The 26,049-nt window shown below is 36.7% G+C and overlaps 4 protein-coding genes across 4 annotated transcripts; 2 read left to right on the top strand and 2 right to left on the bottom strand.

Annotated features, from left to right (window-relative positions):
• Nucleotides 1-802: 802 nt before the first annotated feature.
• On the bottom strand, nucleotides 803-7,377 carry LOC129573930 (choline transporter-like 1). Its single transcript, XM_055455127.1, has 11 exons — nucleotides 6,489-7,377; nucleotides 5,543-5,922; nucleotides 5,257-5,408; nucleotides 4,901-5,130; nucleotides 4,392-4,788; nucleotides 3,987-4,170; nucleotides 3,764-3,888; nucleotides 3,120-3,157; nucleotides 2,802-3,023; nucleotides 2,689-2,724; nucleotides 803-2,618 (listed from the first exon to the last, which is right to left on the bottom strand). The coding sequence occupies exons 1-11, from the start codon at nucleotides 6,609-6,611 to the stop codon at nucleotides 2,454-2,456; spliced, it is 2,052 nt and encodes a 683-aa protein (XP_055311102.1). The 5' UTR covers nucleotides 6,612-7,377; the 3' UTR covers nucleotides 803-2,453.
• A 131-nt stretch (nucleotides 7,378-7,508) lies between these two features.
• LOC129573929 (heterogeneous nuclear ribonucleoprotein U) lies at nucleotides 7,509-13,915 on the top strand. The gene is made up of 11 exons (XM_055455125.1): nucleotides 7,509-8,686; nucleotides 9,119-11,121; nucleotides 11,233-11,364; nucleotides 11,504-11,663; nucleotides 11,918-12,082; nucleotides 12,326-12,430; nucleotides 12,518-12,783; nucleotides 12,958-13,065; nucleotides 13,198-13,332; nucleotides 13,556-13,603; nucleotides 13,688-13,915. Exons 1-11 carry the CDS (start codon nucleotides 8,524-8,526, stop codon nucleotides 13,787-13,789), a joined length of 3,387 nt encoding a protein of 1,128 aa, XP_055311100.1. The 5' UTR covers nucleotides 7,509-8,523; the 3' UTR covers nucleotides 13,790-13,915.
• A 3,166-nt stretch (nucleotides 13,916-17,081) lies between these two features.
• Nucleotides 17,082-22,966, top strand: LOC129573931 (transmembrane channel-like protein 7). Its single transcript, XM_055455128.1, has 6 exons — nucleotides 17,082-18,037; nucleotides 18,109-18,142; nucleotides 18,430-18,769; nucleotides 19,866-20,054; nucleotides 20,166-20,405; nucleotides 20,502-22,966. Exons 3-6 carry the CDS (start codon nucleotides 18,592-18,594, stop codon nucleotides 22,541-22,543), a joined length of 2,649 nt encoding a protein of 882 aa, XP_055311103.1. The 5' UTR covers nucleotides 17,082-18,037; nucleotides 18,109-18,142; nucleotides 18,430-18,591; the 3' UTR covers nucleotides 22,544-22,966.
• Nucleotides 22,897-26,024, bottom strand: LOC129573933 (hydroxymethylglutaryl-CoA lyase, mitochondrial). The gene is made up of 5 exons (XM_055455130.1): nucleotides 25,878-26,024; nucleotides 25,508-25,671; nucleotides 25,265-25,388; nucleotides 23,430-25,188; nucleotides 22,897-23,290 (listed from the first exon to the last, which is right to left on the bottom strand). The coding sequence occupies exons 1-4, from the start codon at nucleotides 26,022-26,024 to the stop codon at nucleotides 24,487-24,489; spliced, it is 1,137 nt and encodes a 378-aa protein (XP_055311105.1). The 3' UTR covers nucleotides 22,897-23,290; nucleotides 23,430-24,486.
• Nucleotides 26,025-26,049: the final 25 nt, after the last annotated feature.

Raw genomic sequence — 26,049 nt, forward strand, 5'->3', positions numbered from 1 at the left:
CATACGGAATGGAGAAAGAGAGAAAGAAATGAAAGAAAAATAAAAGCAACAAATGATTCGAGCCATTTGTTTTTTTCTTGTCGTTGTTGTGTTATTATTGCTGTTGTTGCTGTTGCTGTTGCTGTTGTTAAGCTGGTGGACAAGATGAAACGTGTTTGATTGTTGTGAAGACTGGATGAATGCGTTTTTTCAACCAGTGCCATTTATCTTGCACACTTTGATAACGAATTGATACAATACCAAATACCCATATCCATTGGTTGAATATGTTTTTTTGAAAATCGGTTTTTTTTTTCTTTTTTCGTTGGCAATTTATTTGCGTATTGGAATTGATTTTGAAAAGGAAATTATTCCACACATCGCTTCATTTTAGATTCTTTTGCCATCCAATCTGGGTCACGTAGAAATAGAATGCAGACGCTAAACCTCGATAAATTCCCATTTTCGGACACATTCATTTAATCATCGTTGGCACTTATTGGTGACACTAAATGATGTGTGTGTGTGTGTGTGTGTGTGTGTGTGTGTGTGTGTGTGTGTGTCGGTTTTGTTGTTGTTGGTCGTATTCACATCGTCATCATCGATTATATGTATTGAATGTGCTCAGGGGCTGTTTAAGATTGACATTTTTATTGTTGCAATTACTAAATGCAAAGTACCAATCAAATAGCTGTTTTACATATGTAAACAAGATGTAAACCAAAAACACAACCAGACAGATAAATTCCATAAGATTGATATTACGTAAGAATTTCGGCAGATTACGGCACACGTATTCATCAATTGAAAAATAAAACAATCATTTGAATCTATTTCAATTTTTATTTGTGATAAATATATTTATAATACACGCGTTGATCTTTTAATGTTGTTTAACTTTGTTAAATTTTCAGATTTTAAAAAAATGATGTATAAATACGAATATATTTTTAAAATATTATCTTGTAAATGCTTTGAATACTTTTATAAAATACTCTCATATACTCTCATCTATAGGAGAAAAGCAGAAAAAATGGACTCTTGAAATGTTAATTTTATTCGTTGTTGTTTCTTTTTTTTGTCTGACTTAATGCTGATCTCGCAATGGAAGATGCAATGGTTTATATAGTTTTGTACTCAATAAAATAAAAGTGATTATTATTGCCTTTTCTGTTCATTGTATAAATGGAAGTTGTGCGTGCAACTACTGCGATGAACAGTAGACACCAGCACAAAAAAAAACGTGATTCACTTGATTGCGCTAAATCGTATCAAAAATCTACGAAACGACATTTAGCAAAATGGAAACAATAATTTTTCTCTGCCATACCAATGGATGTTGGGTTAATGATTCTGCAAAACAATCATTACGAATACTGACAATTTGAATGTTATTGGTTAGTGCGTAGTGCGTAGTGCGTCATATAAATGTGCGTTTAGCAATAAATGTGCTCGGTGTATGTGTGTGTGTGTTTACATCAATTACAATTTATTGGCATGCAATGCCGTATAGAGAATAGTTGGACGAATTTTAAATGATAAAAAAAAGAATTGGCATATGCACTTGCAATGTTCCGATATGAATGGAATGCTTTTTGCTGAAACAATTTGGAATTTCGTACATATAGTTCAATACTTTGGATAGATTTCGCTAATTCGAGACATTGTGAGGAATGCCAAATATTTGATGAAGCTTTTCGTGCCTTCGATTCATTGGCGATTCAACTTTATTGAGTGCGATTCAGCCATTCGATGTGGCTCCAATCATTGAAATACAATCATCGCAAAATTTAGGCACATAGTATTTTACGAGCAAAGCGTTCATAGGATTTCAATGTAGCAAATCAGAACTTGAAGTATACGATAGAATTTTTTTTGTTAGGAAATGGTTTTGTTCTAGTGAAATTGGATAAAACGAATTGTTATCAAAATTCTCCATATGTTAATGTTTCCTATACGGGGACATTCAAGTCGCAATCAACTTGAGATGAGAAATCCATGTGCAATAACGCGCAATTATAACAATTCGTTGTAAATTAGATGCAATGAGATTAGTAAAAACTAATTAAGTGCGTTTCTTATTCGTCGTTGCTCAAAAAATCACTTTTTTGTTTGTTTACCGTAGAGAATATACTGTGCAAAAAAAATTCCATCACATTTCTGTTTTGGTCTCTTAACTAAACCACACAGTTGATTAGAAATTTTATGTCACATCGGACGGTAAAAATGAAGCTTAAAGCAAAAATACAATATCAACTAGACATCGAAAAATAATTTAGAAATTATTAAAGCTAACCGTTATTTTTGTTGTTAGGTTCTTCATTTTGTTCATAAACACACTGGTCGAATTTTGTATTTCGTCATGGACACGAATATAAAACTCATATCAAAGCCTCTAAAAGTAATAGCGCTTACACAGGCACATCAATTAAATCCGCCCGGTTTATGTCGATTTATTTCCCTGTCAACGATACTCAGGCGTGTGAGCTGAATGGCTGTCGATTGATTGGTGCCATTTCAACCTGACGTATGGTCTCTTCGACGACTTGGCCATCGAGTTGTTCGGTCGGTTCTTCACCCAGCAAATGAGCCAATTTGGAATCATTGTATCTTCCATTTGGTCCATTGATGGCACGATCCTAAGTCAGAAAAAAAACCATGAATTTTAATGATTCACATTATAATTTTGGAAATTCAGCACTAACTCACCTCACATACACACAAGAATAGTGTATCAACCACCATCTAAAAATTAAATTGATTTTTTAAAAATAATTAATACAGTAAGAATTGATTTTAATTTATATTATTTGAATCGTCACCTCGAATAGAGAGAGGATGATATGGGCAATAAAGAATGCAAAGACTCCAATGAAAATGCATGGAATCATGTAGAAGTGGATATCCTCACGATTGCGCAACAGCAAAACACTGACCAATCCACAAACAATTCCCACCGCCAATTTGCCCAAGAATAGAATAAAATCACCAATTCCATTGATTGTTGCCACTTGAATGCTATTTGCCATCAAAGCATTCCAAGCCTTAAAGGAGAAATAGAACCAGCAAGGGAGAGATAGGATTTTGTTTAAGATTTAGCATGCAAAGAAGAAATGGAAGAAAATTTCAATGAAACTTACAACTCCAGCAGCCGGACAAAAGTTGATATTTTCAATGGCTATGGGATGAAGGAATCGAATTAAATGATTTTTCAGAGAAAATGAAAGAAAAAATGTTTTGTTTTTTTCCCAGAAATGAGGTAGGAATTAATCGATAAACCAAAAATCAAAGTTCATAAGGTATAGTGTATGGTACCAAAAATAATTTCGGAAATGTCAATAAAATGTGATGATATTGATTAAACCATTTTTGATGATTTGGATTTTCCACGTGAAATTGGGGCAAATGACATTTGTGTTGATAGCGATATTTTTCTAAATTTTGATATATTTTCAAAAACTTGCGCAAACTTGTCATATTTGGCAATAAACATATATATTTGCCACTTCCAATATGACAAATATAGCCAAATATGGCAAAGTATATTCAAATATGACAAATACGGCAAATATGAAAAAGTATGGCGGGCAAATTCGTATAATCGGGCAAATTCGTTCAAATTTTACAAGTTTGCATCAAATATACATCAATTAACTTGCATAATTTAGTACAAACTTGCTTGAATTTGTGTAAATTTGCGTGGTAAAATTTACTCATATGCCCCTAGTGAAATTACATGAAATTTCCGTCCCATTCCACTACAACAATTTTCAAATTTCCCTACCTATGACAGTGTATGCGTTGTGATTCAAAAAGCGGAGGAATTTTTCGAGAAACCAGAAGCAGCAAATGCACGACTTCATGCAACATTGCGCACACTCCGATCCCTTATCGCTTCCCTTCTTCATCCTGTTTCAATTTGGGAGTAAAAAACGGAAAGTGTTTAGTAAAAATGTATAATAAACGATTTTGATTAAAAATCATAGAAAAAATCTAGAATTACTCACTTTGCGTATAAAAAGGTCAAAATCAAGCGAGGAACTTGGAATAAAGTAATAAGAATTGATCCTTTTGCAGCCGATCCCAGGTTGTATTTCAAAAGTTTACAGATGGCAGTTGTAACCGGTGAATCGGTTGGTTTGCGGAAGTACCAAAATACGACCGCACCAGCCAAAGCCAATTGTTGGCATGCTAAAAGCAAACGGTCGATGAGTATTAAAAATATCGATTATATTTTGCACACAAGTTTGCTGTTCAGTTTTCTTTTCTTAATAGAAATTATTGAACACAACGACCAACAATTGCTATAAATACTTTGACAAAAATGCAATTACAGCTCCCAAAAGCAGGTAAATTACATCCGATTTGTTCAAATCGTGTGCTTTGTTGCTTATTTACATTAATCTGCTTACCAAATATGAATTCGCATGTCCAAATCAATCCGATAAAATAGAACCAGAGCATGTTTTGTAATACATCGGCTTCGTGGTATTCGATTAGAGTGAATGACTTATAATCGACGTCTGTGTTGTTTCGTATACGTAGCGGTGGTGATGGTGCGGCGGTCATTTCAGTAATGTTGCTTGGGGTTTGTTTAAGTAATGGTTTTATGCCGGGATAATTTGCGGTGGCCAAACATACAACGACCGCAATCCAAAATGCAAGGAATAACGAGAGCAGAATTGAAGCAAGAACCGATGGAAGCACTAGCGATGGCATCTCCAACATACAATTGCTAGCCTCTTCAAATAAAGCAGCCATGCCGCTTAATCTCTTTCGTAACATACACACCACGATTATAACGACAATCTAAACGCGCAATAAGAAACAAAATAATTGAATTAAATGAATATTTGGCCAAAATGTTTGGTTGCGTGTCATTAAGTCGAAGCGAGTAAATCAATGTAAAATCGGGGTTTACCATAATAACGGTGGCTATTATTGCCATAGAATAAATCATAGTTTCATTTCGCAGGAATTCCTCAAAAAAGGAGTATTTTATCTTGGCATCTTGGGTCTTGCGTACATCGAAATATGTCAGCCACAGTACAACGGTGATTGCAATGCTTGCGATGACAGCAAATACACAAATCAACCATGAAATTATGCTGGTCAGAACGCCCATCAAACCAATCATAAATATCGAAAGAACTGTATTGAAATAAACAAATGACACAAATTTGGTTGAATCCATGTGATAACAAAATTATAGCGCGACATTTATTCAAAAGAATAGACAAAACGGAATGAATGTGTAAAAAATGAAAGAAAACAAACCAAAAGCTACGAAGCACATGATTAGAACGGTTTGCCAAGTGCTGTACAAATCGCTGAATAATTGCTGGGCAACACTCCATGAGTTTAACAGTTCGTACGCTTCTTGGATGGCATCATGACCGGTTGGAATGCACCGATGTAACAAAGCGGTGCTGTTGAAAATTAATTCATACATTTTATTGACGGGGCAATTCATAATTGATGAGATCATATGGACAATTGTTATGTTAGCATACACAGACATACACACACAAGCACAAGCATGTCGATCACAATTTTAATTTACCTTTCATAGATGGGTAGCTCGGGGCAGGGTCCAAGAATATTGAAATAGCTCATATTTTTTGGAATGGGGGCTGCCAATAGTGACATATTAAAATCATATCGGCATAAGTGACTATCGGTTTCTTTGTAGTACTGGTACAATTGATCTTTGGTAATGATGTTACGGTCTGGACAACTTTTTACGCATAGCTTCAGTGTTTGGCGCCATTCCTTAATGTCAAGGAACATTACATTTGGCTTATCGATCGTATTCAGGCCGGAGAGTTTAAAATTTTGAAATTTTTCATTTTTCTCCACCCCACACGTGTTGCCGAACGAATCGAAGCCGTTAATTAAACGAACCGGATTCCCATATACAAATGCAAACACCGCAATACCAATCTGAAATGAGACATTTTATAAATTAAATTCGAGTGGATTTTTTTTCTTCATCTGTTCAGAATAGAAAGCACAAAGAAAGAGGGAGGGAGGGAGAGAGAGTAAAAAAATAATGCTTCGCTTTGTGGTCATTCATATAAATATGGGCGCACTTAATTAACACATGCAAAAATCACAAATGACTAATGGTTCTCCATTCTCCACAAATTTGCACGACACAGCCGATGCGTATGACTTTATTGTACACAAGGGATAGTCAAAATACGGTTAATGACCGCAGTGAAAAGCGAAATTCAAACACTGACGATTTTCAAACACGCAACACTATTTGTTATCCTTTAACGCACCAGATTCGTGAATACATTATACGGAAAACACACCGAAAAAAAACTAGTGGGAGTGCGGCAAATTTAATTTAATTTTGTCATAAATAATCATGACAAAACAAAGCCCCCTATTTTTTTTATTCTAAAGGAGCACTATCAATTCAATAGGGTGAACGAACAAAATTGCATTTACTTAATGAATCTTTTGTTTGGTGTAATTTTAAGATGTCAAAATTTGCTTACCATAAACAGCCAAAAAATGATGTACAATACGAGCCAGAAAACATCTGTGCATCCTCGTGCATTTGCTGGCTTGTAGACTTGTTCATCTTTATTTTCGTCGGGCGAACTAAAGCAATTACTCATTTTGGCCGACGTTACGATGGGCCAGGATGTGAAGAAAAAAAATGCAATTCGTAGCTAAACGAATTGACTTTAAATCGCTTGATGATCAAATCACCCAATAATCGGTTATCACCTAATCGGCGAACGAAATTTGATTTTTCGCAGATTAGAAAAATGAGAAAAAAAAAAAACAAATAAAATGGAATTTGTCGAGAGCTCAAGAATCGTGTGCGTTATTTTTTTTATCGTATCAATGGAAGAAAAAGGCCACAATCACTTGATATGAACACAAACGTATTTTCCACACTGCAATGTTTTTACTATTTTTTGGTTCTGTTTCAAATAACTCTATGTATCTATTGTTTTGGGTTGAATATTTGTATGTTCAAACTCCAAAACGCGACAATAAGTATTTCGAGTAGAGGCGGGTGCGTACGAATGAGACAAGCAGACTTTCACAAACGTCGATGTCATGCATACTCAGATAGATGGGACTCAATGTGTGTGAGTGAATACTTTGTCGGCAAATCGGTTTGGTTGGTGTAAGATTACGATAATTTGCCAGATTTACTACGATTTTCCACATTCTTTTGAGAATAAAAGTGGAAGTTTGGTCTTTTTTTTTTGCTCGTAGAATTATCCTTGAAAAATCATGGCATTTATGAAAATAGCGTTGAAATTCTACTGCGTTCGTTAGATGGCGCTATCTACATCGGACATTCAATTTTGAATGTGAAACATATTCCAAAAATATATGCAATTTCTTTGGAAATTTTATGTGAATTCATTACGAACAATGTGTTTCATTGATGAAATCCCACTGTTGATGCAAGAATTTGAGCGATTTGCATGCTTATCGCATTTATTAGAATGCAAAATGGCAAGAATATCAATGGAAAAATTTATGACGCTCAAGTGACATAAGACGACGACAACGACAACCAAACAGTGTGTTGATGAGAACGACATTTTGCGCTTTTTTCTCTCATCTCATACAACCGATACTTGTACTACGTACACTAATACTTGCATAACGAGTTCACACGCTCTCTCTCTCTCTCTCTCTCTCTCCACTCGGTTATTTTCTACTACAGTTGGTATTAAGAAGAAAAAAAACAACAGTGAAATGCCTACATGACAGTCGGCGTTTGTGTGTTGGTTCTGCGTGCGTTTTTCACACACAGAGTTGTTAACGGGGAGAGAAAAAGAAGAGCAAAAATAAAGCACTCACAACCTAGCAATCGCCATTCGCGCGCATCTCGTTCGTCGAAAAGAAGAAGAAAAAAAAGAAGAATATTTCATTTGTGGCTGAAGTGATGAATAATAATACAATTATTGTATTTTTACCTAGTTAAATTGTAAATTAAAATATCGAATAATATCGATAGCGAATAAAATATTGATATTTATTTATTTAAACGCCGCCGTCGATGCGGATAAGAGACACACACAAGTAGCACCGAATGCGAAAAAAAGAAAGAAAAAAACCAACCAGAGAGAGGTAAATAACAAATCGGAGTGTGTGCATCTAATCGTATGGTAAAGAGAAGACAGAAGAGTGAGAAAACGAAAGAAAGAAGAAAAAAATCTATAAACACTCTCGAAAAGGTGATTAGTGTTGGAGCGAAAGAAAAAAGAAATATTACAGTGCATACGAACATCGAGTTGATAAAACAAAACGGAAAAACAAATTTGAGAAACGCATTGCATGCAAACATTTTTTTTTCTTTCTTTCGAGCGGGAAAATCGAAACAACGAAGGAACGAACAAATACACGTTCAATTTTGTCCATATCTATCTCGGTGTGAATTCAAAAGTGACGACCGAAAGAAGAACAGAAGAAGGGAGAAAAAAACACAGAAAGAATTATTGCGAATTGCCGATTGAGCGAGAGTGAGCAAACATTTAATGTGCTCATCGAATTTGTGCCACAATGGATCCAGCAAAATTGAAAGTTGTGGAATTACGTGCTGAATTAGCGGCTCGCGGTCTCGATCAAAAGGGTGTTAAAGCCATTTTAGTGTCACGTTTACAAGCCGCATTGGACCAGGAACAACAAAATTTGACTGCAGTACACTCAGATGACGATTCATTTGGTTTGTATTTTGATCTACAATGTTCGGACTGTTAAACGGTTTTTATCATCATCGATTGTGTTCATTGCGGTGATGGAATCGATTCGATCGGTTTCATGTGAAAATTGGTGTTTTGCATTTTTTTTCCCCCTTGTTTTATCAATCGTTTCCGTAGCGTTTGTTTTGTATAAATATATATACGCTTTGAGTTCCCATCGCCATCTTGAAATTCTATACTCCGTTCACATACACACATACACACACATGGTTATCATGTTGTGAATGTATGCCATGCATGACTTTTCTTCAATAATATACCAAAATATGCAAAAACCACATTTTGAACATGAAACACGGTTAAAAATTGCTATTTTCATTTCGGCTCCAAAAATTAACACGTTCGAATGCAAAATAATGAATGTTGATTTTTTTCTATGTTATTTTTTTCAACAGAGCAACAACAACAACAACAACAGCTACAAGATTCGAGCATTACCGCAAATCAATTTCCACCTGAAGTGCAGTTTGAAGTACAAACAGAACCACCGGTGCTACCAGATACATCGACGCATTATAGTGAAGAGCCACCGGCAACTGAACCACAATATGAGGCTCCAATAGAAGATGACGCGCCGATATTCGAACAACAACAACAACTACTACAACAGCAACAGCAGCAACAAGAATATTATCAACAAGAAACGGAGGCTCCATCCTTAAATCAACAGCAAGTGCAGCAGCAGCTGCAGCAAGAGTCCGAAGAGGAAGAGGAAGACGATAGTCAGTCCTCACGAAGTGAAAACGATAGCAATGCGGACGAGAATAATTATGATCAAAATGATGACATTTCGAATGAGCCGGCTGAGCGTCGTCATGACGTAAGCGAAGCGGTCGAGGCAATGGAAACAGAAGAAACGGAGACTGTGGAAGAGTTGGCCAATCAAAATATCGCGGACAGCGATACAAATCATGAGCTAAACGAACCAACTGAAAGTGAACAAATAACAGAAGCGAAATTATCAGAGTCAAATGAACCGATCGTAGAAGATGCTGACGAAGAATCGAAGAATGGTAACGAAGCCGAAGCAACAAAACGAAGCCCGAGCCAGGACAAGGGGGAAGAAGAAAGAAGCACACCCGAAAAGGATGCGGAGAAGCAAGAGAGCCGGAAGCGTCGACGCTCTCGATCGAAAACAAAATCGAAATCACCGCCAGCCAAACGGGCCAATCGACGTGCTTCACCCGCCCGCAATATTGACGATTTCACGAACGAAGAAGACGAACCGGAATTCGATGAAAATGCCGTTTTATTGAGTTGGTACGATTCCGATTTGAATTTGGCCATTAACAAGTCGGATCTATGCTCGGCACGTCCATTGTCCGATGGTGCTCTTGCATTGGCATGGGCTGGCGCTCGATCCACTTATGGCGTGATCAAGGGAAAAGTTTGCTACGAAGTTCAAGTCAATGAAATCAATCGAATACAAAACTTATCAGACGAACGCAATTTGTATGAATTGCGGTGTGGTTGGTCGATAGTATCGGATAACTTACAGTTGGGCGAGAGTCCTCTATCATTTGGCTATAGCGGTTGCGCCAAAAAAGCCAGCGATAGTGTTTTCAGCGATTACGGCGTAAAGTATGGTTCGCGTGGCGATGTGGTTGGCGTTTACTTGGATTTGGACAGTACACCGTGCATCATTTCATATACGGTGAACGGAGAGCCACAAGGGACTGCATTCGAATTTAACAAAGATGACCTGAATGGTGCAGCATTATATCCACATATTCTAACGAAAAATCTTGCATTCACCGTTAACTTTGGCCAATGTTCAAAGTTGCTTGTTAACGAAGAACGTCCAAATCGATCACGGCGCGATGAAGGCTCACGTCGCGACAAAGATAAAGACAAACGAAGCAAAGATTCAACGAAGAGTAGCTCACCGGCCACCACACAAGATGAACGAAAACGATCGGACTCCGAGTCACAGAAGCCAGACGACGAGAAATCGGAAAAGGGTGATGCGAATCTGGAAACAAAAGAGCCAGAGACAGAACCAGAGAATCAGCAAGATCAAGAGGCGGAGCAAGAGCAAGATCAAGAGCGAGAAAAGGAGAAAGAGAATGTGCAAGATGAAAGCACCGAACAGGAAAAACCAACTGTTTCCGAAAATGGTGACAGCAATGAAGCCAAAAATGGTGAAAAAGACAAACCAAATGAATCGCAACAGAAAGAATATTCACTACTGCCCGACTATGAATTGATTGGAAATGTTGGCATTGAGAATTTGGTTCAGGGTTACCAACGACCGAAAACTCGAAAAGAATGCGAAGTCATTCTTTTAATTGGCTTACCCGGCGCCGGCAAAACACACTGGGCCACTCAGCATTCCAAAGACAATGTTGAAAAACATTACAATATACTTGGTGTACAGAATTTACTCGATAAAATGACGGTAAGTGAATTTCCTTTTATTCGCTTCCAAATTGGATTTGGATCTTTTGGTGCAAATTTTGAAATTCCTGAAAATAAATTTCATCGAAACCGAACTCATTTTCTCACATAGGTATGTGGAGAATCAAGGAAAAAGCATCATTCACATGGACGATGGGAACGTTTCATAGACTGGACTACACGAGGACTTCACTCGATTCAAGATCTTGCTGTTAAGAAACGACGAAACTATATTTTGGATCAGGTAAATGTAGTGCATTGAATTAGAATTATCTTTCAATTATCTTGTAACTATCAAAATTACACAAAGTCAAGTGTGATGAACATTCGGCGGGAAAATGCATCCAAGCAATTTTATTAATAAATTTTCATTCGTTCGATAGACGAATGTGTTGGCATCGGCACAACGTCGAAAAATGAAGGGCTATGGTGATTTCAAGCGTATCGCTGCCGTTATAATTCCCGATGATACCACCTATAAAGAACGTTATGACAAACAAACCGAAAAGACCGTCTCTGACAACGCACTAAATGAAATGAAAGGTAAGTAATTTGCGATCAAAGCCACTTTAACCGCATCAAGTGCTTGGCTGGTGTAATTTCATGTTAATGGTTCAGTGAGGACAAGTTCTATTTGTGTAACTCCCCCCCTCATCCAACCTGCTACATGATTTTACCATAGTAGTTCTTTGACTTGATCGAAATAATATTATATTTGCGATGATACCATTTCCTTTTTCAAAAACTTTTACTATTCGTATGATTCAATTGTTTATTTGTACTTTAATTTTCTGCAGCTAACTTTATTCTGCCTTCTACCGATTTCGGTTGGTTTGATGAGGTTATATACACCGAATTGAATGAGGAAGACGCAAAGAAAAAGGTGGAAGAGTTCAATGAAAAAGGCAAAAAAGCGGTGAAAGAAAGAGAACGTGACAATGATCGTGGTGATCGCCGACGAGGTATGAATCAATTCAAATTGGCATTTTCACACTGTTGATTGAGCAATTGTGCTGGCAAAATCATCGATTGCAACTTGTTAAATTATCGCGTGAAATGCTAATAAGATGCAAATTCATTTATAATAACACTTTGCAAAATGGCAAAAAATTGATGAATTCACATTGAATCACGCTCCTCAATCTTTACCGAAAGGGAAATTTTCATTAAGAAAACTAAATATTCCGTTTCGAAAAAAATTCTAGACGATAACCGTGATCGATATGGTCGAGACCGAAGAAATTGGGGCCAATCATCGTCAGATCGTCGTTGGCGACAACAAGGTTCATCATCTCAGTGGCATAATAGAGGTAGGTGTTCCATGCCCAAGGCCAATTCACATTTGAATTGTAAACGTAATATGAAACTGATGAATTGTGTGTTTGTTGTGTTTGCAGGGGTTAATAGCGGCAGTGGCGGCCGAAGTCGTGACAAATGGCACGGAAGCGGCAGTGGTGGTGGTGGCGGCGGCGGTGGTAGCAGCGGCGGTAATTGGGGAAATCGACGATATGACTATCCGAATCACCGTGACAGAAGGCATGATGATCGACGTGGCGGAAGCCGAAGTGATCGTGACTACAAAGATAGCCGTGATAAACGCGGTGATAAGCACGGAGGCGGTGCATCGAAGCGAGACAAAGACAACCATTCAAGCAGCAGAAGTGTAAGTAAACAATCGATTTATTTATTCTATGCCAACAAATTCAAAAATTGGGCCAATGAATTTTCTATCGATATTCCACATAGCTGATTATTAATTATGCACAGCTCAAAGTTTTTAATCGATTTACAAAGAAATGCAATGATTTTTCCATTCGTTTTTCTTTGCATTCCATAGAGCTACAGTTCAAAAGGCAGCAGCGGTCATTGGAACGCAAACAAATCGTACAATCGCTCCCAAACGATGGGCTCAAACAGCCGTGACTATGGCTCATTTTCGTCTGTGGTATGTACCATTGTGAATAATTCAAAAATATTTATTCCATAATTCTCAAAAGTTCTCATGATTACTCTAAATCTTATGATTCAACTGGAATTTCATTGATAAATAACACGAATTCTGTCCATTTAATTTTAGTCGTCTTCTCAACAGTCTTCATCATCGAGTAATTGGACAGCGGCAACCAGCACTTATACACCCCAACAGCAGCAATGGTTGCAATGGCAACAGCAAGGTCCCCTCATGCAGACTACGCATCAAAGCCAACCGCAGGTAAATATAATAAACACGATTTTTTGTATTCAGCATATTGATTGGTTAATGAGCGAGACAATTACACACAGTCTCATTTTGAAGTTTGTCATCAAATGGGCCAGTGAACTGATATATGCAATCTTTTTAAAACTATTCGGATGGTCTAGTTTAGTGATTCGATAAAAATTTCATGTACATTTAATGGATGATCCTAATTTTGATTAATTTTTATCGTTTTCAGCATCAACAAGCTAACAATACGCAATGGTGGCAGCAACAACAGCAACAGGTAATAAAACAAACAAACAAAAATTATTCCAAATCTCACATCGATATTAATTACCTCTAATTGTATTTTAATTCGTATTCACAGACCACGGGCAATCACCAAGGATGGCAAAATTGGGCCCAATACGCTCAAGCATATGGAGTGAATGCTTCGAATAGCAATGGAGCAAACATGTCAAAGAAATAAGAACCGAAAAGAGAGTTACAAAAAAAAAATACAAATTGATTTTTTTTACCAATAGTAAATTTCTGTACACAAGATTTTTTCGCTTTTAATTCAAAAATAAAACATTTAAAGAAAAGGGCATGCAAAGATTTTTGTTTGATTGGTGTTGTACGCAAAATTTTTGGTACAGATACAGAGTTTTGGTGACAGCAACCTCAATGGATATGCGAATGCATGGCAGATCATCAAGATGACATTTCTCAACAATTCGTCATTCAGAAGTGGGTAGTGGTGAATTGTTCAAATTTAACAACAATGTTTTAGTATGTGCTCATTTTTTCATCCTTTGTTATTTATTTGAACTGCTGAGAATAAAAGGCTGACGATTGCAAGTTTTTCGCAAAAGCGGGATAAAAATCAGTTGCACGCAAAAGGGACATTTCAAAAGGTTGCACGCAAACGGAACATTTTATTTTGTCGCATTTCGAATTTTCAAGCCGTGATTACAACAACGATATACTTCTCTCTTGCGTGCAACCTTTTGAAATGTCTCTTTTGCGTGCAACTGATTTTTATCCCGCTTTTGCGAAAAAACTGCAATCGTCAGCCTTTTATTCTCAGCAGTTCATTTGTTTTCCATTAATTCGATGGGATTATATTCGGATTCAGAATAAATTCATCGCTACGCTTATTGTGGCCTAGACATAACACTGGTTTGTACTTTTAATCGTAAAAATACACAGAAAAAGAGAAAACATTGCAATAGCCCGCGAATCATAATCCACGCTTAAAAATAAGTGTCTTGCACTTTATTCTGCGAATTCAAATATTTTTTATATTGGTTGTTTATAAACAATCGAACTGTATTATCCACTATCTTCATTGCTGTAAATGATACAAAATGGAATATGCGTCAGGTCGCAGATACTTATTTTTAAGGTGGATGGCCGGGTAAACACTAAACAAAAAAAGGAAAAATAAAATAATCATACGAATGGAGAAAATGGATGATGGGCTGAAACAGTTGATCAACATTCGAACGGAAAACCAAAATGATAAATGATCGACCAAATTTGACAACATTTTAACATAATTGTTTAATAAAGAAATCCAAGTCAAAACAAAAACCTTTGCAAATATTGTTTATCATAATATTCCGATTCCGACCAATTCTTTTTAATGTTGTTCCTTCGTTCGTAAAAGGGCAATCTTCAGTGTCATTAGCTCACTATCATCAGTCGCTTGTCCAACTGCACTTTGTCAGGAGTTGCATCATATTTGTTTCACTTTGAACACAAATTTTCATAACGGATAAAATGTCAGGTGAATGTGAAAAATGATGAAAGTGCTACTGAATCCAATTAACATTTTTGTGAACACACTAAACGCAGATTCGTTGGAGAAAATTCAAGAACGGATTCGAGAACTGCAGAGGAAAATCGATGCATACAAAAGTATTGATGATCGCTAGTTATCCCTGCTTTCCAGTAACCAGAGAAGACTTGGACGAGCGGAACAAGAACTAAAGCAACAGGAAATTGAACTGGAACGTGAACGACAGAAGAACCAAAAATGAAAAAGAAAAATTCGAAAGACAACAGTAGTGACGACGACGTCGAACAGAAGAAAAGAGAGAGGAAGAGAAAGAGAAACGATAGGTAGAAAAAAGGAAAAGAAGAGAAAATACAGTCTCATTATATCCACATCATAATCACTTGTGTGAAAAGTAAATGTGCCAAATCGGAAAAAAAAGAAAAGTTTGCAAACATTTTGTACAAAAATAGAACGGTTTTTATTTAATTTAAAACGCGTTAGAATTGTTGTTCATGGTATTCGAAGCTGGGCTGTCAAAGAAACATGAAGATCCATTCTTGAGCCCGAACTGTGATTATCACACGTTGATGCTATATTTTTTCTCTGTGCTATATTGTTGCCATAACGGCGTTTGTCTGTGAAAATTTGATCCAATAAAAATGAACAAAAAAACCGATACTGGCTGTGGACGTATTTTAAGCGTTACGTTTAAGGGCATCGTCAATATTTCCAAAGCATACTAAAACAATATAAGAGAACATTCGCTCAGAAATATACAAATTGATTTTTTTTACCAATTGTAAAGAAGGACGTAAATGAGTGAATTCTCCCTTACAATATAAATGCGTAGTTTAATTCCTTCAGTAGCGACTTTCGGTGTTCTTTCTGTGCACAAGATTTTTTTCGCTTTTGATTCAAAAATCAAACATTCAAAGAAAAGGGCATGTAGAGATTTCACAAAATCGATCGTGTTCGGTACATACTATTTAATTTGTGAACACATCTGCAAAAGGTAAACGTTTGTAATTTTCAAAATAATCTTTCCAATGTCACGCGATTCCATAAACATATTTTTTTTTTGATCACGTGTTTCACAAACGAACGAAAAATCACATTTGATTGATGTGATTCATAGTGTGTTCAATGGATCACACACTTATTAATTGCAGCTTATAATCTATGCGTATTGAAGTGTAAATAGGTAATGGAATTTTCGAATTAAGATTCGGATTATCAAGATAAAATTTCTCAAATTCAAAAGGAGACAGGATTTGAAAAGAGGTGAAAATTGATATAAATGGCAAAAACGTTAATCAAAATGTACTTGTAACCGTACACTTTACAAGCAGCATATGTAAATTGAATGAAGAAAAAAAAAATCGGATTTTTCAGCATAAAATGAAATGAATGCACTTGTACTTGTGTCTGTGCTGCACGTTTTCACGGTAATGTAAATGCACTTCCGTGCGTACATTACGAAAAAAAGAAAGAACATTTAAAATAATAAGAAACGTGTAGCTGCGCTTGTTTCCATAATGTACATTATTACACATTTATTCTTGGGATTTACATATTTCACCAAAATATAGACTTTTCAGTAGTCAACCAGTTAGCCGAGTGCTTGATTTAAGTTCGATAAAGGCAAAATAAACTGTTTGATTCTTGTTCAAAGAAAAATGCGGCAAAAAATGTCGATTCTTTTTTCTTTGCAATCGTGCGATTATAAAACGGGAGTAAAACGGCCGACAGAATATTCGGTCAGCAGTAGACAGAATGTTTGGTGTGTGGAGAATTATGCATGTATTAGTAGCTCACATATCAGTAAAGAAGCGATAACGACTACGACTACGACAACGACAATGACAACGGCACATCGTCTGAAGCAGGCATGCAGGCAGGCAAACGAACAAACAAGGATGTTTGTATGTATTTTCTTTGCTTAGTGTATAGCTTGTGGCAATCCAAAATCGTACATGTGATGCGCGCTGTGTATGTATATGTGTTTTGGGTGCGAATACAATGAATTCGCATGTTGGTGACATTGTCATGGCCGATGAAAATAATAGTCATAAAATCGTAGCACACAGTAAATAATGACAGAATTTACTAAGTTCACAATTTATATAGAATGCTAAAGATTTTAATGATTTATCACACGAAATAGAATTTACGGCAGTGGCAATTGACGAATTGTTGTGTCTCACACAAGAAAACATAAACGTTGTGCATTTATTGTGTTTTGTGTCAATAGCGCGAGTAGAAAGATAGAGAGAGAAAAAAAATACATGAAATTTAAACGCTAAAGAAAATTCCTGTGGAAATTGTGAAAATGAGAACGGATGTGCGTGTGAATGACTGTCTTCATCAATAGGCCAGGAAAAAAAGCAAGTTAATGAATGAAGTGGAAAACATTTGCCATTACGAAACATACAACTGAACGAACAGAAAACTAATTTATTTAATGAAACGAAACGTAACAAAACAGGCCTTAAGTGTGTTGTTGATAAGAACGGAGTGTGTGTTTCGAATCAATGATGATATGAGTGGCGATGACCGCTATTCTTAGAGTGTATATTTCCAAGTCATTCATAAGATTTTGCGGAAAAATACCGAATCACAACTAATTTTAAATTCACACCTTCTCCCTCACTCTCTCTCTCTCCATCCTCAACTTGAGATCGATCGATTTTCATTCAAGCGAACGGCGCGAGATAAGAGCAAAAAGAAAAACTACATAAACGATGGATATCATATGAGTTAATGTTTGCTGTATGCCGTTGCTTTTTTCCCCTTTGATTCACATTTATTTCGGTGTCAGTGTAAAATTGGTAGCCGATGCTATGCATATCTATTGCTGCTTGGAATTCCAAAATCGTCGATTCTATCGCATGCCTAGCGGTTCATAAATAGCGACCATTTGTAGGCAATCCAAAGTGATTCGGTGCTGTTTGAACTGTAATCAACTGCAATTGTTTTTCGATAAACCAGAAAATAATAATAATATGAAAAAATCCACACACTGATAGGTTTTATATTTCACACTCTCAACAATGCAGCACCGTAAGTGTGACCAAATACATTTTTTTCGTAGTTGTTATTGTGGCTTTTTTTTTAACGGTGATTTTACACTTTATGGGCATTCGCGATTGATTTATATCTCACTCGTGTCTTGTTTATTGTAATCACCTGTTCAGTCTCATTTGTTTTTGTTTGCAAAATTTGTTCAATGCATTCGATGAATTATTTCCGTGGTACTACCGTGGTCTATTGACCAGCTTTACAATTACAGAATTTCAATCGAAGATTTATTGCTTGTTAAACCCATAAATTTTCTTTGTTTTTAACAGTGTCATAAGTGTCAGCTAAGCATTTCAATTTCTACACACAAACCAAAGCGCTCAAATACGGGGAACAATAAATGCATCTACTAATCTAGTCGAATAGAAACCGTCAAACATATACGCATAGTTTTAACACACAAATACATCTCAGCCAGAGAGGTAATCAGGATGTCTACCGGAAAGGATCAGCAAAAGGCCCGTGGAAATAAGGTGGCCGCTGGTTGGGAGGAAGCCGGCGGTGAATTCTATCAAGAATCTTTCCCAACCGGCGATTTGGATGGCGCCGTTATCACACGAGATCCATCCGCACTTGCCACACTGCTACCTTCGAAACAGAATCGGGCCGGTAAGATTTCTCTATCTCTTTTTTTCCATAGAAAATGTGCTCGTCCAATCAATGGCGTCGAATTCACGGAGCAAATCATTTTATTTAATCAATTCCGGAATTCAAACGGAACGAATGATTTACAAAGTCAATAAAAATGCCGGTATTATTCGTCAAGAGATAGATAGATAAATTGAAACTGTCATTATTACACATGCTAACTTCACGCTTCGCTGAGCCGCCTTGATTATTATGTAATTGTTTTTTTTTTCACAATGATACGTACATATTTTGTACGTACAAAGAATTATATTTCTTTGCAGACAAAAAAAATACGTTTCTGATTCGTTACGCTTTTTAAAACGAAAATAAATGCAACTATATTTAACTAAGCAAGCATAACCGTTCTCACGATTACAAGATGACGCACTACATGTCGCCTCTCTCTCTCTCTTACTCTTTTTTTCGTTAAACATTTTCAGAACATACCAAACGATTTGCCCAATGAACACTTATGAATGGTTTCATTGAGGGAAATTATCGTATTAATTTTTATTTTAAATACAATGCAAAGACGTAGCGATGCCACAGACAGAATGAGTTGAAATTATCGTGTGGCGTCTAGATTAATCGTTAAAATTTACGATAGTCAGACGACATAGCTTCTTTTATGATATTCCGTTTCGAATGAAAATGAAAAAATAAATCAGAAACATTCTGTATCACCATTTATTTTTGAACTTTCTCAAGCCCCCAGAACGGAATTAACGCAATTTATCAAACTCCATTCCTTAATAAGTGGATGGCAATGGCTAATATTTTCGCAAGAAACCATTTCTCTATGTTTTTTTTTTTGGCTAACTTGGCGTATGTTCATAATAAAATGCACCAAACCATGAAAATGGACGATTTTATGCTTTGTTTGAACACAAAAATATACACATGTTTTATTGAAGGCTCTAAATTTAAAATAACGAGAAAAAAAATTAATCACGAATTAGAACGATTTGTGGCGATTAACGACGATTTGTTCCGATTAGTATTCGTTGGATTTGCATTTGCTCATAAATATTTTAAAATTGCATTGCGTGAACGGGAATTTAATTTGTATTTGCAGCAACCACGAAAAGGGTTCGACGTGATCGTGCGGCAGCGGCTGGCACAAGTAAGCAAGGCGGTGGAAATACGGCAGCCGATCGATGTACAAATCGAAAACATAGTATATCTACATCGCGACAGCATCACTCAATCAGACGCGGATCTCAATTTCATGAAGTTCATATTGCAATGCTCCCAGATTTATCTGGTAAGTGAGAGATTTTTATTTCATTTTTTCTTTTGACAATCTAAAAACTTAATTTCATCTCCGATTGATGATGATTAATCGCCTCCGTTTCTATTTCGTTCTCTTTGATAGAAAATCTGACGGACGAGGAGCGCATATGGGAAGAAATCCATGAAATCAAATCGATGCCAGTGTCAATGGCGCAGAAACGTGATATGAAGGCTCAATTACAAAATGCGACAAAACTGCGACTGCAGGGTTTTGATCAGTTTAAGTGGCAACGACGAAAAGTGTGCCAGCAATTCCATGCCAAATGGTCGGAATGGTGGATAAAAATGGCATTGTGGCGAAATTCGCTCAAAACCATTGAAGGTTAATTGTGATAATTTAACCCAATGCTGTATTTATATTTCAGAAAAGTTGATTTTTATATTTGAAAATTTTTTTTCCTCCAAAAAAAAAATTCAGGCAATTGCGGGACGGGCGTTGTGGCATACTTTCATTTCCTGCGCTGGTTGATCTGTTTAAATTTAAGTGTTTTTATTTTAATTTTGATATTTATTGTTCTGCCACAAGTAATTCTAAGTCCAACACATGAAGAGCCGAATGTATCGTGCAACGAAAACACTGAACGTAATTCGACTGAATGCTGCTTCCAAGAGTATTTCTATAAGAAAACGCATAGCGATGTCATTGTATGGGATTTGATTCAGGGGAAGCGATTTATGGAGAAGACAATCATGTTTTATGGCATGTATTCGAAACGAGTGTTCGGCACAACAATTGGAGGTGACGACAGCAGCAGTAGCAACAGCCATTTGAATAGCACCACTGTAGATACTCAGTTCATCGATGATGAATCCAACAGTAGTGGCATTGATCAATCGACAAAGCCGACGATTTCGAATGGTATATTGGATCTCAGCGGTTTGCAATTTTACTTTAATTTACCATTGGCCTATCTCTCAGTGAATGTGGTATTTCTATTGATGTCACTGGTGGCAATCGTTAAGTCGGTGTCACGCGAATTTAAGGATCGTATGGTCGAGGGCGAGGGGCAATTTTATCAATATTGCAATTTAGTGTTTGGCGGATGGGATTTTTGTATACATAATCAAAAATCGGCGCACATCAAACACAAAGCACTGTTGAATGAGATAAAAGGACTTTTACAATCGAAACGCATGGAATTGGAGCGTTGCAATCGGCCGAAAGATTTAATGTTTAAAATCATTATGATTCGCTTGCTGGTGAATTTAATCGTATGCGTAATTCTTCTGGTAGCTGCCTGGATCATTTACGAATCCATCAATTTCAGTTTGAAAGCATACGAGATTCATTTTGATCTTGGTCCCGGCCAGAATAAACTCCCAGGCAGCATTGGCTACGAAACAGCCAGCGAAAAACCGGACGACGACGAAGACAGTGGCGGCGGCGGCGACAAGGAGACCAAACACATATATAATCTTCTGCATGACTTATTCGTCGAATTTTTACCATACATTACCATTGTATGCATGAATTTTTTGGTGCCATTACTATTTAATTATCTCGTGCAATTCGAACAGTATTCACCGATGTTTGTTATCAAAATCACGCTATTGCGCACAGTTTTCTTGCGTTTATCATCGCTTGGGGTTCTATTGAGTCGTTTCCACTATTTGGTCACATCGAAATTCAAGCAGAACACCGGCGAATGCAACTCCAGCTATGGTCCATTACAATGTTGGGAAACATTTGTCGGTCAACAATTCTACAAACTGCTGGTAGTTGACTTTGTTACACATGTATTTGTAACGTTATTCATCAATTTTCCACGTGCAATGTTGGCACGGCACATAAACAGTCGCTTCACACGATTCATTGGCGAACAAGAATTTGAATTGTCAAAACACGTGCTCGACATTGTGTATTCGCAAACAATTTGTTGGCTTGGCACATTCTATTCACCATTCATACCGGCCACCGCTGTTGTACTACATTTTGGCATGTTTTATGTGAAAAAGTTTGCGTGTCTGATCAATTCAAAGCCATCAGCAATACTGTACCGGGCATCACGTTCCAATTCGTTGTTCATGTTGGTGCTACTTTTGTCTTATGTATTGGCCGTGATACCAATCGTGTACGCAGCGGCCGAAATAATGCCATCGCGTGCATGTGGACCGTTTCGTGGTTTGGATTCGGTGTGGGAGGCGGCGATTAATGCATTCCGCGAATTGCCCGTTTATTGCCAGACAATTATTTTCTTTTTCGGCACCGCCACATTTGCTGTACCATGTTTTGTCGCTTTAATTCTCTGCTTGTACTATTATTATGCCGTTTCGGCGGCCAATAAGCATATGGTTGAAATGCTAAAGAATCAACTAGTGCTCGAAGGACATGACAAACAATTTTTATTGAATCGATTAAGCTCATTTTTAAAGCAACAACAAGATTATCAGAAGAAAATGGAGCATAGCTCATCGGTGCCACCACAACCGCCACCACGAGAACCGATAGTCAACCAATAGCGAAACGTATTTTAAATGCGAACACGCATCACACACTTACTCCCTCACAATATTTATACATAAACAGCAAACAAACAAACAAACAATAGACTGATCACACTTACACACATTTTTTTGAATACTGTGTTCTTTTTAAGTTTTCTTTTACCCATCCAACGAGATACGTTCAATTTAACGGAACTGAAATAAATTAAGAGAAATAAAGAATTATCTTAAATCACAATTTCAACTGTAATGAATCCTTTTAACACACACACACACACACATTAAACGTACCATTTATATGCAAGAATAGTGTTCATTTGATACCAAAACAAGTATAAGAAGAAAAACTAAGCGAAAATCACAATATTCAAAACAATTTTATCTAAGTCTTTATTATGAAATAAAATCTAGAAAATAAACATCATTCGAATGCTGAAACGGGCATTTTCTTATTCAATGCATATAAATATTAAACTTGTTGACAGATTTGCTATGGTATTTCGATGTTTTTGTCATGAAGTTCTTTCAAGAAGAATTTCAATCTTTTCCCAATAGATGCATCCGATTACATTAGCTTGATTTGGATTGTTTCTCAAAATATTCTTGTTCAAATGCCTGTCCCCTTTGCGCTCTACATCTCCTCAAATATGGTCCTAGGTAATTCTTGTAGCCAAACACGGCACAAGTTGTTATAACGGTGGCAATGAAAAATTTCACTTGAAGTGAATACGATCGATTTTTCCGAATCGCATATGGCTGCATCTGCAAGAGGGTATCAAAGAATTTGAGAATTGTTTTCGTTCATTCCGTAGCAATAGTATCATATCTCTCTTATAGAGAGACCCAAAACATGACTGGAAAAATCCACAGTGTTTATTGTTCCATGAAAAAAAAGACTTACGATCACAATTTATTTCAATTTCCTTAAATCAAAATTATTTCTTTTGTTTTTGATCGTTGGCTAAGGGTTGTGTCTCAACGGGTTTCGGTTGTACTTTGCCGGATTGCTGTTGCGAGTTCTCTGATGACTGAGTCGCTTTTGTTTTTGCTGTTTGTTCTTTAATAACTGGTGTCCAAGCGTAAAGTGAGATACCCACACCAATTACGGTGGTTAGAAATATTTCCCGTGTTCTCAAGCCTCTTCGAATTGGAATAAACATCACGCTAAATGCACCAGATTTTCGATCAAACTGCGGCTTTCTTGGTTATCAATCGACATTTATTTCAAAATAACATACCATGCATCGATATTATGTAAGTCAAAGAAAGTGTCAAAGCTCACCTGTCATTATTGTACCAACCAAAAGAAAAAACCAAATGAACGAAAACTAACCTCTATGTTTTTGTTTCATTTTTATAACAAATTTATTTCAGCGTAACAATTGAACATGGATTTCGGACAATTTTGGCTTTATTTGACCGAAATTCAAGCAATTCTAATAATGACTAACATATTCTGTTTGCTTAATATCACTTATCGAATAAAGATAATTCTCGATGCATCTCTAGCTATGCGGCTTACTTAAGTCTTCTGTTGTTTTGCTTTTTTCATCCGATTTTGTTTCTATTTTCGTTTTGTTACCTTCAATTTCGATGTAATCGGCTAAAATTGACTTTTCGTCACGGTGTGCCGATTTGAGGATTGGTTGAAAACAGTAAATGCCAGCCAAAAATCCCCAAACTGCCCAGAATATTCCTTGCCGTATACTCGCACGCTTTCTTCCAATTTTTTCCTTGTAAATAGCCATTGTATTGACAAATCGAAAAACGAATTTGAGATCCTTAAAGTTTATCCACCGTCGATAAAAATAAAAGTCTTTGTTTCTCTATTTTGACTTTTTTTTTTATTCAAATCAACTATTTACGCTACTGTGTACATTCCTGTTGTAATATGTCAAAATAAAAAAAAAAAACTGTAAAGTATTGCCAACTTTAGGTGTCAAATTCAAAAACAAATATCAATGACTGTGAGAGTGACTGTGACTATGACTATGGTCATGATTGTGTGTATGAGCGTTTTTATCCATTGGTTTCAAATCTCCCATCGCAAATGTGACTTTGGATTCCGAATTTCTACCGAGATAATTGCAAATGAAGCGACCAACTAGTACCAGCTCAGGAAGATTAATGCCGGTATGTACTCCCAGGCCATGAAGCATATAGATCACATCCTCAGTTGGTACATTGCCTGAAGCACCTTTTGCATAAGGACAACCACCCAATCCACTGACAGCTGCATCAATGACTCGTATGCCATGATTCAGGGCCGTTAAAATATTTGGTAACGCCTGTCCATATGTGTTATGACAGTGAATAGCTAATTGACTAGGATCAGCTACATTTTTCACTTCTTTCAACATTGCACTCATCGATCCAATTGTTCCGACGCCGATTGTGTCGCCCAGCGAGATTTCATAGCATCCAAGCTTTAGCAGCTCTTCGGTAACATTGGCAACAGCAGCCGCTTTGATCGGCCCTTCATACGGACAACCAACAACTGTTGAAACATAGCCTCGAATTTTGACATTCGCTTTTTGTGCCGCTTCAGTCACCACACGGAATCGATTTAAACTTTCTTCTATTGAACAATTGATATTCTTCTGGGAAAATGTCTCGGAGGCAGCACCAAAAATCGCAATCTCTTTTACGCCTTGGGCGATCTATTGGCGAGGAAATGACGATGAGCAAATGAATACATAATTGACAAATGTCAATAGATTTCATCTCGATACTTACAGCTGTTTCGAACCCTTTGATATTCGGCACTAACACTGGATATGAAATTGAATCGGTCTTTTCAATTCGCTGGAACACTTCCAAACTGTCTTTGAACTGTGGAATCCACTTGGGGCTCACAAAACTGTGCAACGGACAAATTTATCGTCATTAATCTTATCTCGTCAAAGAAAACGTTTTAATTTTGATTGGTAAAGAGTTTTAGGTTTGTTTTGTATGTTCCTAATCTATGGTCATAATTACCTGGTTGTTTCGATATGTTGCAAACCGACTTTCGACAGTCGATTTATGAACTCCACTTTAACATCGGTTTCAACCCATTTCGGTTCATTTTGTAAACCATCCCGTGGTCCGACTTCAACAATTTGTACTTCATTTTTACTACTAGTTCCATGGTGTCTTATGCTCTGTCAATGAAAGAATCAATTGTTATCCATTTTTAGAGATCCTAATTTAATGTGAACACATGTTTTCATTTAGCCCCTGCACTTGATTATCCGGTGTATATCAACAAATATCGATCATATGATTTATGAATTCAGCATTCAGCATGTGGCAAAAAAAAAACAAATTCAAAATGTGTATCCGAATGTTAACTTCATGCAATACATACACTTGAGATTCGACCATGTGAACGCTGAATGGATTTGATCGATTGGCAAAATGGTGCTAGCGTTTGAAATGACATTGTAAATGCAACTGGAAATGCGGTTATTTTTCTAATTGTGATAATTTTTGATTCGTCGCAATACCTCAACATAACGTCATGCTTATTTACGTGTTTA

Source organism: Sitodiplosis mosellana, unplaced genomic scaffold (assembly GCF_009176505.1).
Source record: "Sitodiplosis mosellana isolate CC-2019 unplaced genomic scaffold, AAFC_SMos_1.0 Smas_scaffold_6150, whole genome shotgun sequence".
NCBI classification, from domain to species: Eukaryota; Metazoa; Arthropoda; class Insecta; order Diptera; family Cecidomyiidae; genus Sitodiplosis; species Sitodiplosis mosellana.